Source organism: Nilaparvata lugens, chromosome 9, assembly GCF_014356525.2.
Source record: "Nilaparvata lugens isolate BPH chromosome 9, ASM1435652v1, whole genome shotgun sequence".
Taxonomy (NCBI): Eukaryota; Metazoa; Arthropoda; class Insecta; order Hemiptera; family Delphacidae; genus Nilaparvata; species Nilaparvata lugens.
This window is the reverse complement of record NC_052512.1, coordinates 9,530,505-9,544,957: the sequence shown is the minus strand read 5'-3', so window position 1 is coordinate 9,544,957 and position 14,453 is coordinate 9,530,505. Positions and strand designations below refer to the sequence as shown.

The 14,453-nt window shown below is 38.6% G+C and overlaps 1 protein-coding gene across 1 annotated transcript; it reads left to right on the top strand.

Moving 5' to 3' along the window:
- Positions 1–11,548: 11,548 nt before the first annotated feature.
- Positions 11,549–12,370, top strand: LOC111045829. The gene has a single exon (XM_022331306.2). The coding sequence runs from the start codon at positions 11,549–11,551 to the stop codon at positions 12,368–12,370; it is 822 nt and encodes a 273-aa protein (XP_022186998.2).
- Positions 12,371–14,453: the final 2,083 nt, after the last annotated feature.

The window sequence follows — 14,453 nt, the reverse complement described above, 5'->3', positions numbered from 1 at the left end:
TATTGAATCACCCCCAGCACTCAAGAAAAATTGTTCCAAATCTCTTAGAGCTTTCATTGATCACTGTAAATGTCACATTAATGCTTTAGAAGTGCTCAAATTGGATGTTCAAATTGAAGATTTACTTTACATGCAAAAAATCACTTCTCAACTTGACTCTAATATCTTGCGCGAATGGGAAAAACGCATTGAAATAAATGAAATCCCTACTATGGATAAACTGTGGGAATTCCTTGAAAATCAATGTAAGGTGATGGATGCTATTTCATCTCATAGCCCCTCAAATCCACCAACTAATCAATAGGTTTTTACTCAAGCTACTTCAAATGCACCCAATGTTAGGCAAAATACTCGTCCTCTTGCTCAAAATAATACTCTGGATGATTTTCAGCCATCAGTATCCTGTCAATTTGGCAATGATCGATCTCATGGGATTTTCAAATGTGTCAATTTTTCAAAGATTCCCATCAATCAACGTTATGATGCAATCAGAAGGAAAGGGTTGTGTTTCAATTGCCTTAATCCTTACACTGACAATCACAACTGCTCTTCAAAGAGATGCCAAAAATGTGATAAGCGACATCACACTGTTCTACATGATTCCTTCACTAGCAATTCAGGAGGTAAGAATGTTGTTTCTAATGTGATTCAGTCTCAGAGAGAGTGCACTGTTTCTAGTGCCCATTCATCTTCAGCATCAAATTCAGTTAGTTCAAAATCTGATAATTCATAAACAACAGTTGTTTCACATGCTGCTTCATCCATCATTTCTAATAATAAGTCATCAGTTCAAGTATTACCTACCGCAGAGGTTCTGGTTGTTAGTTCAAATGGTGAATTAATTGCATGTAATGCTTTTATGGAAACAGGAAGTGATTGTTAACTCAACACTGAAGAGGTGGCTGATAGATTAGCTCTTCCTTCTCGTCATGTAACTGATCTGATTGATGGAGTGTCCAGTATGCAAGCCAAATCTACAGTTGTTCACTCAGTATTGATAAAATCATCTGATCATACTTGGTCAACGCAACAAGAATGTATTGTTGTTGAGAAATTTGCCTCCTGTATTTCTCGTGTCACAATTGATCTTAACTATTACAAGATTCCAAGCAATATTCGACTTGCAGATCCAAATTTTCATAAATCTAAGAAAATTGATATCCTATTGGGTATTGATGTTTATGCCGCAATCATGACTGGCAATCAAATTATTGTGTCACCTGATGTTCCAATCCTACAAAATACAAAACTTGGCTGGATTGTTTTTGGCTCTTGTCAATTACCTAAATCAGTGTCACTCAAAAAATCATCTAATCAATTTTTTACCAATTTTGTCTCCACAGCTGAAGTCTCCAATCAGTTGGAAACCTTCTGGAAGCTGGAAGAAGTCTCTTCAGTTATCTCTGTCTCTTCTGAGTGTGCTAGGGTTGAAGCACACTACAAAGAAAATACCATCAGGCATGAAGATGGTCGTTTCCAAGTGTCCTTACCTCACAAGGATTCATTTGCCACCCTTGGTCATTCAAGGACTCAAGCTATGAAACGTTTCCATTCATTGGAAAAAGATTTCTTGAAGAACCTGAGCTCAAACTTCAATATGTTGAATTTATGCAGGATTATGATGATTCAGGTCACATGCACCCTGTACCGCCACCAGCCCCTGAGGAACAAGTCTATTATATTCCACATCACGCTGTCTTCAAGCCCGACTCCACTACAACCAAAACAAGAGTTGTGTTTGATGCTAGCGCCAAAACATCAACCGGAATTTCTCTTAATGATGTTATCTTCAAGGGTCCTGTTGTTCAGTCAGACCTTTTTGACATTGCCCTACGATTTCGTATGTGACCATTTGCTTTCATTACGGACATAACTAAAATGTACCGCCGAATTCTTTTAGATCCTTCTGATTGTAATTTGCATTGTATTTTTTGGAGAGATGATACTCCAAAACCTCTTCAAGAATACCAATTGGCCACAGTTACTTATGGGACAGCTTGTGCATCTTATCTCAGCACTAGAACCTTGAATTTACTTGCTGAACTTGAATCAACACCTGATTCTCCATTGTATCATTCAATTCATCAAGAGTTTTATGTTGATGACCTAATCTCTGGTGCATCTACATTGGAACAAGCCATGGAATTGTCACATCAATTGCTCACCACTTTGAATGAAGGATGTTTTGAATTAAGGAAGTGGATGTCCAATTCCCCTGAGTTACTGAATTCACTACCATCCAATTTGCTAGAAACTTCCATTGTTAAACCAATTTCAGATCCTGATAATGGAATAACCAAAGCTCTAGGTTTACTGTGGAATTCCAATTCTGATAGTCTATCCATCTGTTCTAACATTGATAAAATTTCTGAAAAGACTTCATTCACAAAGCGTGAGTTTCTGTCAGTTATTGCTTCAACTTTTGATCCACTTGGAATCATTAGTCCCATCATAATCCTTCCAAAAATCTTATTTCAATATTTATGGCTTGCAAAAATTGATTGGGATGATAGTCTCCCCAATGACATGCTACTGAAGTGGTTGCAGATCATACAACAACTATCCAAAATTTCAAGCATTTCAATACCACGTTGTGTAGTATCAAAAGATCAATGTTTCATAGTTGAACTTCATGGTTTTTCTGATTCTAGCGCTACTGCTTATGGAGCTTGTGTGTATGTACGCACCATCCAAAATAATGTTGTTCAAACTCATCTTCTTTGTGGAAAATCACGTGTTGCACCTCTCAAGCCTGTCTCCATTCCAAATTTGGAACTTTGTGGTGCCTTAGTATTATCACGACTCATTAACAAAGTTGTAAGTGCTTTGAATTCTCTTGATTCGACTACTTCAGGTGTTTTTCTCTGGTCGGATTCTCGAATTGTCTGCAAGTGGTTGCAGTCTCCTCGTGACAGAAAGTCAATTTTTGTTTTATTGAGAGTAGGTGAAATCCAAGAATCTACCTCACAGTATGTCTGGAACTATGTGAAATCATCTCACAATCCAGCTGATTTAATTTCTCGTGGCATGATTCCTAGTGAATTAGCAAACAACAAACTCTGGTGGCATGGTCCCCCATGGTTGGCTGATCCAACTGATAGTTGGAGGTCATTCTCTTCTCATGTAGCTATTCTAGCTCCCAATACAGTTCTTGTAAAAACTGCAGTTGTTTCACTTTTATCCATTATTTCTGAACATGTTTCCAATAGTTTTGAAATAATTTGTGTCACTGCTTATGTTCTGCGTTTTTTACATAACATTCGTCAGAAAGTTGCTGATCGCCATACTGACACCCTTTCAGTTGATGAAATTGAAGATGCTGAAATTCATCTATTGAAGGCCATTCAAGCTGAAGCATTCTACAAGGAGTTGGAAATTTTATGTGCAAATGATGAGTTGAATGCCTCCAGTAAGTTTCATTCTTTGTCTTTGTTCATTCACTCTGATGGCCTCATAAGAGTAGGAGGACATTTAGCTAATGCTAATATTGATTTTGATTCCAAGCATCAGATATTGCTTCCTGCTAATCACAAATTCACCAAAGCACTGATTTTTTATCATCATAACAAATTGTGTCATGCTGGTGTGCAAGAAACCATGGCTGCAATCAGACAACGGTTCTGGATACCATCAACAAGGCGTACTGTTAAGAATGTTCTGCGAAAGTGTATCAAGTGTTTTCGTTTCACTCATACTCGAGCTGCACAATTGATGGGTCAATTGCCCTCTGTGCATGTAAATATTGATTTCCCAATAATGAATGTTGGTCTAGACTATGCTGGACCTTTTAGTCTCCGTATTGGTGGTCCAAAGTCACGGACATTTGGTAAAGCCTATTTTGCATTTTTCATTTGCATGATAACTCGTGCTGTACATATAGAAGTAGTATCAGAGCTGTCCACTTCAGTCTTTCTGGCTGCTCTCACCCGTTTCATCTCAAGACGAGGTATTCCAAGGAATATATATTCAGACAATGCTACCACTTTTGTGGGTGCAAATAATGATCTCAAAGAGTTAGGTGACTTCCTCAACTTGCCTAGCAATCAACAAATACTTCAAAATTCAGCTGCATCTTTGCACATTCAATGGAATTTCATTCCCCCAAGAGCTCCTCATCATGGTGGTCTGTGGGAGAGAGGAATAAGAAATTTCAAGAGTATATATAAAATTATTGCTTTCAAACATATTTGGAATTTTGAAGAAATGTGTACTCTTTCTGCACAAGTTGGAGCTATTTTGTATTCTTCACCTATTGTTCCATTGCCTGAGGACCCTCTTGATCTTCAATTTTTGTCACCTGGGCATTTTCTCATTGCACGCCCACTCAATGCTTTGCCTTCTCATAAGCAGAAATTCAAACATGTGAATTTTCTTGCGCGTTGGAATAGACTTGCTGAAGTCACAAAGGAATTTTGGCAACAATGGTCTGAAGAATATTTAGTTACTCTTCAGAAAAGACATAAATGGTCTTCTTCATCACCCAATCTTCAAGTTGGCACTTTTGTGCTATTGAAGGATCCTGGGACACCACCAACACTCTGGAAGCTTGGACGTATTACAGAGGTTTTCCCTAGCTCTGATGACAAGGTTAGAGTCATCCAGGTTCTAACTGATTCTGGTGTTTTCAAACGTTCTATTGCTAGTGTTGCACCTTTGCCATTAGATGATAGCAAATGATGCAAATCTCTTTAACATATTTTTTCTTTCTTCTTTGTTTTACAATCCTTCTAATTGCAAAACGGGGCCCAGTCTATGTTAAAACTCAATTTGCATCATCCTTGATCTTTGAACTTAGCGCGTTGCCAGTATAGCTAACGTTAGGCAGATTTAGTCTGCATTGTTTTCAATATTTGTATCTTTGTAATAATTTCAATTTGTTGTCTAGTATTATTCGATTAATTTCAAATTTGTCCTTTTTCACTTGCTTTTGGATAATATTTGTGTTTTGTATCTTTATTCTTGCATTTCTCACTTGCGGAAATCGTTGTAGGTAGGTTTTGCTCCACTCGGCTTGCCGTGGCGCTGGTGTGCTGCTTCTTTGTTTCAACTCGATTCCAAAATGTAAAAATTTGCCAACTCTTGTTTTCAATTTTCGAATTTGAATTTATTCCAGCTGAATATTCAGTACTTTCATGTCTCATTGGCATATTTGCGATAGATATTGGCCTAATTCAATCAAACAACTTGTATGTCTTCACGGATTGTGTTTGAATCTCAAACTTCTGGTAGGTGTAACCTCACTTTCCATTTGAAGACGCTTTTCTGAACTCAATTTTTAGAATTTAGTTTAAAGCTCTTTCCAATTTTACATTGTTCATCTATTTCAATCTTTTTTAAAAAATGTCAATTGAGCATTTTGATTCCATTGCATTTTTGCAAAATTCCAAGATCATCAAGATTGCTTGATGTTTCTACAAATCTTTATTACATATTCTTGTTTTCAAACTCTTTGTACTCTGAACTCTGTGTAGTTCAGAGCGCTGTTGCTACAGTCAACAAATTTTCTTACCGTAGGGTATTTTCTTTTCCTCTGTCTACAGTTTGGATTTTGGGAAACTCAATCAATCTCTCTACATCTCTCGAATCAATCTGCTACCGAATCTGTTCTACAATTCTACCTACGATCGAATCTACCGATAAAGGTCTGCAGTCTCTATTGACAGTCAAAATTGCATCCACTTTGGGGTTCCATATACCCTCCCACTCACTTGGTCGACTGTGCAATTTAGCATTCCACTTTGGGGTTACATATACCCTCCCACTCTCTGGCCGGTATGGTGATGATGATTTCCATTGCCGGAGCATTTCTTACAAATGCCTACAATCTCCGACAGCTTTTGACATCCTCAAGATACTCAGGTTGAGTAATTGTATATTCATAATAAATTTGTAATATCATCCATACTTATTCATCCATCTGTCTATTTCCATCCATTCATTATCATTCATACTGCTATTGTTCATTCACTTATATGGATCTATCTTACTTTTGAGCTGTGCCTACAAAGGCAATCAAAGAGTTTGTCATTTCAGGACATTGAATAATATTCAAAATTTTGAATACAAAATCATTTTATTTTTTGAATTTGTTTCTTCACAATTTGAAAGTATTTACAATTGGCATCACATTCAACTTATGTATTTTGGAACTTACATCACAATTAATTCAACAATAAAAATAACAATTATTCACTACTTGATTTTGCAATTATTCGCATTACCTATTGTTTTGGTAGGACAAGTTGTATTCAGGACTCAGCCTACCTGGTCCTCTATTAATTTTGCTACCAGAAAAGTTATTTTGATAGATATCAGGCACATATCTATCACAAATACTACTTAATTCATTGGAGACAGTCATTGGAGAACAGCAATAATTTTCATCTGAATTAAATGCCGAGGTAGTAGAAAATGGAACGGAAGCTACTAGTCACTGGAAACAGGCCCAAGAGCAGTTAGTACAACTCGAGAATCAAATACATAAATTTCTGCATGATAATGTAGAGCCTATTCCCATAGCAACATTTGATTCACTGCACAGTTTCAATGAATTAGGCTATTTTGACAATACAGACTGCTATCTCCAACCTAAAGAATTCATAGATCAGATAAAACTAGTTCAATCACTAACACCCACCTCTTGGAATTTTTGGCGTCTTCGGTTATCCAGTTTGTTAAGCGGTGAACCTCTGATGTTCTTCCAGATCCATAATCACGAATTCAGGACGTTGGACGAGTTCAGTGCAGCTTTCCTGGAACAATATTGGAGTAAAAATAGACAAATGGATGCACTAGCCAATATCATTGCTAGCGAATATAATTCTAGGACAGACGACACATGCATCAATTTTGTTAATACCCTTAAACTGAGAAATGCTCAATTAGATGAGCCAATAATTGACTCTGTTTTAGCGAATATAACACCCGACTGACATCAAGAACGAGAGGACGGCATTCGGGAGAAGAAGAAGATGCATCACAAGGCCCGGAGGCGGAAGAAACAAAAGAGGAACCGCGCGCGCTGATGGAGGCCGCATGCACGCTTCAAGAGGCATCAATTTACTCGATATTTTTAAATGCATTGAATTCATGCAAATATTACTTACCACGCATTTGGTGCTATCTTGATAAGCAATTTTCATTGTGCAATTATCATTCATGTTGATTCTCCTCACATGGTGAGCGCTCGTCTACCGGACATTCCATTGCCAAAATTTGACGGCAGTCTCAGCACTTGGCTCAATTTCAAATCGACCTTTACAAGTCTTGTTATCAATAACCGTAACCTTGATAATACATTGAAATTTCACTACCTGCGTCAGGTCCTATCTGGAGAAGCACTTAACAGAATTTCCAATTCTCCTTCTGGAGATTTTGAGTTAGCATGGGAACTCTTGACCCAATGTTACGATAATTCATTATTTATCGCTGAAACTCATATTTCAGCCATACTCAACCCTCCTAAACTTGACTGTAGATCATCCCAATCGTGGAGATTATTTATTGACAATCAAAAGACAAATATCTCTGCTCTTGAAGCCCTTGCGCTAAATATTAGTGTGAAAGATCTCATTTTTATTTTTCTCACTGTGTCGCGATTTGACAATGCTACTATTAGAGATCGGGAGAGATTTTGTTCTACCAAATCCAAACTTACCATTGATTGCCTTTGGGAATTTTTAGAGTCGCAACATAAAATCGCACAAGCGCTGTCGAGCTCATTCAACAACACATCAGTGCAACGCAATACGCTGGCTAATAACCAGCCTAGCACCAGTCGACAACCATCACAGCCCAAAGCCAATATTATTAATTTCAACACTTCAAATTCACCAAATGTTTTCAATAGAGCATCAACTTCTGAGTGTTATTTTTGTTGCAATGACTCTCACAACATTTTCAATTGTAATCATCTTCTCAAAATTCCAACTTTAGAGCGAACCTCTGCTGTATTGAAAAAATCTTTTGTGTCAACTGTATTCGGCCATGGGATCGAGCTCACCAATGTCAAGGTTCCTGCAAGACATGTAATTTACGACATCACACGCTACTTCATGGGTCAAGTCCTGTCCCTAAGAGGTCCAACTATGTCACAACATCGAGCCATGCGCGCAATCCAGTGAAAAATCCATCGCAGAGCATGCAGTACTGTGAGTATAACATACCTCATCAGTCACAACAACAGTTAAGGTATGATAGTCAATACAACCAGCCATCGCAAATGTCATCAGTGCATCCAGCATCAATGAATTCCAATTCAGCAGTGCCGATGACACACATGGCTTCACCTGCGCCGCAAATGTCAACTAGCCTTCTCCAGCAGTTGCCGACTTCTAGTGTTGTTGTCAATTCAATTCCCTCTAGACCTCAGTCATCAAATTCTGAGGGAAGTTGTCAATTTGATTTGTCTCAATCCAGTTTGCAGCCTGCCACAAATGTTGTTGAATCTCACAATCAGACAGTCAGCTATGCCCACAGCGCACCACAAATCAAATCCATTGATAGCAGACACACTTGCATCATGCCTACAGCCCAGCTGATCGTCTTTGACAAGAGTGGTCAAGCTGTAATTTGCCGCGCACTCCTCCACAGTGGCTCTGACAGCTGTTTTATTTCACGTCAATTAGCTACTCAACTTCAATTACCCACTATTTGTACCGGCAGCACAGTTCACACTGTATCTGGCAGTAATGCTACTTTATTAAATTTGTCATCTTCAAGTATTCACTCACCTGACCGAGCTTGGTCAACTCACATTGATTGCATTGTCACAGAGAAAATTGTTCCTAGTGTTCCACCATCTGGACTCAATTTTTCAGATTCCAATATCCCTTCCAATGTCGTCTCAGCTGATCCTACCTTCTTCAGAATTTCAGGAGTAGACATACTCTTTAACGTTGTTGTCTACGCCATGCTTCATTTACCTGGTCAGATTCATCTGTCCGAAAGCTGTATTCTTCAGAATACCAATTTAGGTTGGGTAATCTGGGGCTCCATTCCTGCTTATAAATCATCTGTCACCCATCAACACATTTCCAATTTCGTTTCTAGCATTGAACATGTGTCCAACGCAGACATCTCTAAGCAATTGGAAAAATTTTGGCCAATTGGAGAAATTGATACTTAATCCAGCATGCCAGCAGAACATGCACAAATTGAGCAGCACTACATTGAGAGTGTTCAACGTCAAGATGATGGCAGATTTTCTGTAGCCTTGCCGAAAAAAGATTCATTTCATTCGTTAGGTCAATCCTTCAGGCAAGCATTGACTAGCTTTTACTTGCTTGAGAAACGTCTTGATACTTATCCTGAACTCAAGAAACAATATATACAATTCATGGATGAATATATTGATTTAGGTCACATGTCTCTTGCACCACCTTCATCTCCATATGATCCAGATTCCACGACTACCAAACTTAGAGTTGTGTTTGATGCTTCAGCGAAGTCCACTTCAGGATTATCACTCAATGATGCTCTTCACATTGGTCCAACAGTACAGCCTGAGTTGTTTGACACAGTGCTCAGATTTCGTACGCATCGTATCGCATTCATTGCTGATATAGCAAAAATGTACCGCCAGATTCTTGTTCATCCAAATGACAGAAATTTCCAACGCATCTTTTGGAGATCTGATCAGAATCAACCTATTCAAGAGTATCATTTGAATACTGTCACTCACGGCACATCCTCAGCTCCATACCTTGCTACACGCACGCTCAATCACTTAGCAAATGTTGAATGTTCACTGCACTCAGCAGTTCACCAAGCCATTAAGGAAGATTTTTATGTGGATGATCTTATCAGTAGTTCATCTTCACTCTCATCAGCCATAGAGTTGGCTCATCAATTGCTTACTACACTTAATAAGGGAAAATTTGAACTCAGGAAGTGGTTGTCTAATTTGTCAGAATTACTTTCAATGATCCCAGCTCATCTCATTGAGACAGCTACATCACGACCATTATCTGATTCAAACGACAGTGTTGTTGAGGCACTTGGTCTCATTTGGAATTCCACTGCTGATCAACTCACTATCTCATCCAACATTTCAGAAGTTGTTCATCAAACATCTTTCACTAAACGTCAATTATTGTCATGCATTTCTAGCATATTTGATCCACTTGGACTCATCTCACCCATTGTCATTCGTCCCAAATTGTTAATTCGAAAACTTTGGCTCCATAAACTTGATTGGGACCAGAAGCTACCATCTGAGCTTCTCACAGAATGGTTATCCATACTTCATGATTTGCCAAACATTGCGAATGTTTCAATTCCACATTGTGCTTTGCCACCCTCTTCAGAGGTCGACTTGGAACTGCATGCATTCTCTGATGCCAGCGCAACAGCATTTGGTGCTTGTCTTTATGTTTGCAGCTCATCATCGGACGGAGTTCAAGTTAGACTGCTCACGTCAAAGTCCAAGGTTGCATCCATAAAACCATTGCTCACAATTCCTCATTTGGAACTTCAAGCAGCATATTTGTCATCAAAATTAGTTGTGAAAACAATTCGTGCTTCCAAGCTCAAATTTCCCAGGGTAATCTTGTGGACTGATTCCAAGGTTGTGTGCCATTGGCTAAAAGCTTTGCCAAACAGAGCAGATATCTTTGTTTCGGTTCGTGTCTCTATGATTCAGAATCTTACAGCGGATTTTACATGGAAACATGTCACTACGAAACATAATCCTGCTGACCTAATTTCGAGAGGTTGCACTCCAACAACACTCATCAACAGTTCACTTTGGTGGAACGGCCCATCTTGGTTGTCCAAGCCAGAAGCTACATGGAATGACATCTCCTGTGATGTCGCAATCATCCATTCTATCTCATCACATGCCACTAGAGTCACAACTTCAGTGTTGAACAATATCATTCATAAATTGTCTGATTATCATTGCATCATCCATTCAACAGCATACATTCGTCGTTTCATCCATAACATCACTCAACGTCATCATCCTGATCAGCGCAGAAGTGGTCTACTTACAGTAGAAGAAATTCAAGAGGCAGAAATTGTGATCATTCGCACTGTTCAAGCAGAAGCATTCACAGAAGAGATTCGTCTTCTCCATCGAGGCAGAGAATTGCTTCCATCTAGTTCCTTGAATGCGCTATCACCATTCATTGACAATGACTCATTATTGAGAGTTGGCGGCAGATTGAGTCAATCGGACTTGCTGTATGACTACAAACATCAAATCATCTTGCCTTCTAAGCATCATTTCACTTGTGCACTTATCATGTCATATCATCGACGTCTTTCTCATGATGGAGTTCAGAGCACCATGACTTCATTACGTCAGCGTTATTGGATACTATCTACTCGTCGTACAGTCAAATCAGTTTTGAAATCCTGCCATTTATGTTTTCGCTTCGCCAAATTTCGTTCGGAACAAATCATGGGACAACTTCCTCCTGTCAGAATACAGTCTGATTTTCCATTCTATAACTCTGGCATAGATTATGCTGGACCGTTTTCATTACTTGTTGGTTCCAAGAAATCACGCACATATTCGAAAGCTTATTTAGCTATCTTCGTCTGCATGGTCACAAAAGCAGTACACGTAGAAGTCGTCTCAGAGTTGACAACGAAAGCCTTTATTGCGGCACTCATTCGCTTCTCATCACGTCGTGGTATTCCACACTCCATATTTTCGGACAATGCAACCACGTTTGTAGGTGCAAACAATGAACTACAAGATCTACATCAGTTTTTTGAGTCATCTAAAACTCAACAAGATATTCATAACTACACGTCGGTTCTCAATATCAAGTGGCACTTCATTCCACCTCGCGCCCCATCTTTTGGAGGTCTATGGGAGAATGCTGTCAAGAATTTCAAGAAAATTTTCAAAGTCGTCACATTCAATCATATTCTTAATTTTGAAGATATGACTACATTCGCAGCTCAAATTGAAGCTATCCTTAATTCTCGTCCACTCGTACCTCTTACAGAGGACCCTCAAGATCTTCAGTATCTCTCGCCAGGTCACTTCTTGGTTGGTCGCCCATTGACTGCGTTGCCTTTCCATTGCCCACCCACCACCCATGTCGATAACAGGTGTCGTTGGAAACTTCTTCAAAAAATCACTCAAGAACTTTGGGACAGATGGTCTAAGGAGTACTTAGTCACACTTCAACGCAAGCACAAATGGCTTACTGAATCGGACAATCTCACAGTTGACACCATGGTTCTTCTGAAAGATCTCAATTCTGCTCCTTCCACATGGAAGTTAGCTCGCATCATTGAAACCCATCCAGGTGCTGATGGAAAAGTTCGTGTTGTTACAGTGCAGACTGCACATGGTAGATTCAAGAGAGCCATCTCTAGTCTCGCTCCGCTTCCAGCATTTGAAGATGATTAATTTGGTAGTCTTCCACTACTTGTCCTTTTTGTATTAGCATTTATTCATCATGTTATCCACCTATTATTCGTATTGCTCGTATATTTCTATTCGACTCATCTAACATATATGTATTTTCTCGTACTCATCATTTTTTTGCACTCGCTACGTCTTGGTTGACAAGACTTGTTCCTGCATCGAGGGGGGAGCTTTATGTTAGATTTCGTCTCATACTTTAGCCAGTCTTATGGTCGTCCATCTTGTTTTTGTAGCATTTGAATCTACCGCTGCTACAGTCCGCAGACATTTTTCTCACGTGTCATGCGATCTCTGACGTCACGGTTTCATTGATCGCTTGATCGATAGTAGCGCTAGTTGTCGTCTGCTTCTTTCAATGTTTTCTAGTTTAATATTCGTCTATCAGTATTTTGAATTGTATTTTCATTGTTTTTGAACCTCCTTTGGTATACTTCAACAGTCACTTCAACCTCAACACCTTCAGTTCGCTTAATATCGATTTTATATTTTCACTTCATTCGTTGTGTTTGTGCTCATGACTGCCGTTGACGTCATGTTTCCGCTATTGGGCAGTTCCTGTCTCTTCAACCAGTTTTTGGCAAGAAGACTCACTCTCTTTGTACAGTCATACGATGTAACATCTCAGTTTTTAACGCGTCCATCTTTGGAAAACTTTATCCATTTTCATCATTCATTATGTCCTAGTTTGTGTGCTTATTCAAGAACCATTCAACGCATTTTTCATCAGTGAACGTTTTTCAACCATATTTTCTATGAATTTAACTTACCTTTCGGGACTTTTCTACTAAGCGTCCTTTTTGCAAATCACGCCATGCTTTCTGCGTACAACGTTTTTCAATTATTCATCATATTATTATTATGAACTGTAAGTAATTTCAACATGAATTCCACATGAGCTTTCAACAATCCTCAATATGAACTTTTGATTTATTATTTACCACTTCAATTTTACTGAGCATCAGTACACATTTTTTAGCGGTCACATTCATTCTTCATGTATGCTCATAGGAGATACATTTTTCAACTTGGGAAGTCTTGTGCAAGTGCAGCTTACCTTATTCAACATTTCAACTCAGGAAATTTGCGCAAGTGCAGTTTGCCTTTCATTGTCAACCGCTACTCATTTTTAGCTACTCAGTCTTAGCTACTCATCAGTTATTTAGTCGAACTTTGTCAATCTCAATTCCTACTGATGCCAGTGATTTCATTCATCAAGAACATTTTATCTCGTTTTTTTCAAATATTTATTCACTGCAATTACATCAACTTTAGGACATAACCTCAAACATTATTCTACTTAACTCATGGTGGAACTTTTTCCAATTAACATTCAACCAGTGAAACTCATTCAATTTGTGAAGTGCCCATTCGTCGTTATATTCATTATCAATTTAATATTGGAACAGTCTCAACTTTCAATATCTCAACGTATTCAAGTCAAGTTCTCTTCCGCATCGGTCACCGTTTATCAGGATATAATCAAGATATCTTCATCGTTCAACTTCTATTAGCCCAGCAGCTGTCTGCAACTACAATGTACTTGACAGGAGTCAAGTTTCATCCTCGGAATTTGAGTCACCGTAGGCCTATCACTTTGGCAACACATCATTAATTATTCAGGGAAGTCTTATTCTATTATTCACATTTTTGTACTTACCCTCTCAGAGGCACTGTGTTTACTGGTAGTCTTCATCCCATTCAATTTTGTTCCTGATTAACTTTTTATTCCTAAATAATAACTATTTAAATACTATCAATCATTCAATTTCTTTTATCTTCTATTATTATTACTTATGTGTTCTACATCTCTATACTTATAAAAGGCTAAGCCCCGACAGACTGAAATCACACCACAGCCCAAACTACTGAGCCTAAAAACTTGAAATTTTGCACGATTGTTTATGGTAACCTGTAAACATCCACTAAGAAAGGATTTTCAGAAATTTTCCCCCCTGAGGGAGCTGGGGCCCCCCCAAAATTTTGTACTTTTTAACCGCTCATTGTACAGCGAAGTCATGAGGAACTTTTTTGTTCAGCTACGAAAAAAAATTAGATCTATGCAGAA

Bases quoted from the DNA above. Each gene is read 5' to 3' on its own strand.
- LOC111045829 (XM_022331306.2), top strand. From the start codon at position 11,549: ATGGTCACAAAAGCAGTACACGTAGAAGTCGTCTCAGAGTTGACAACG.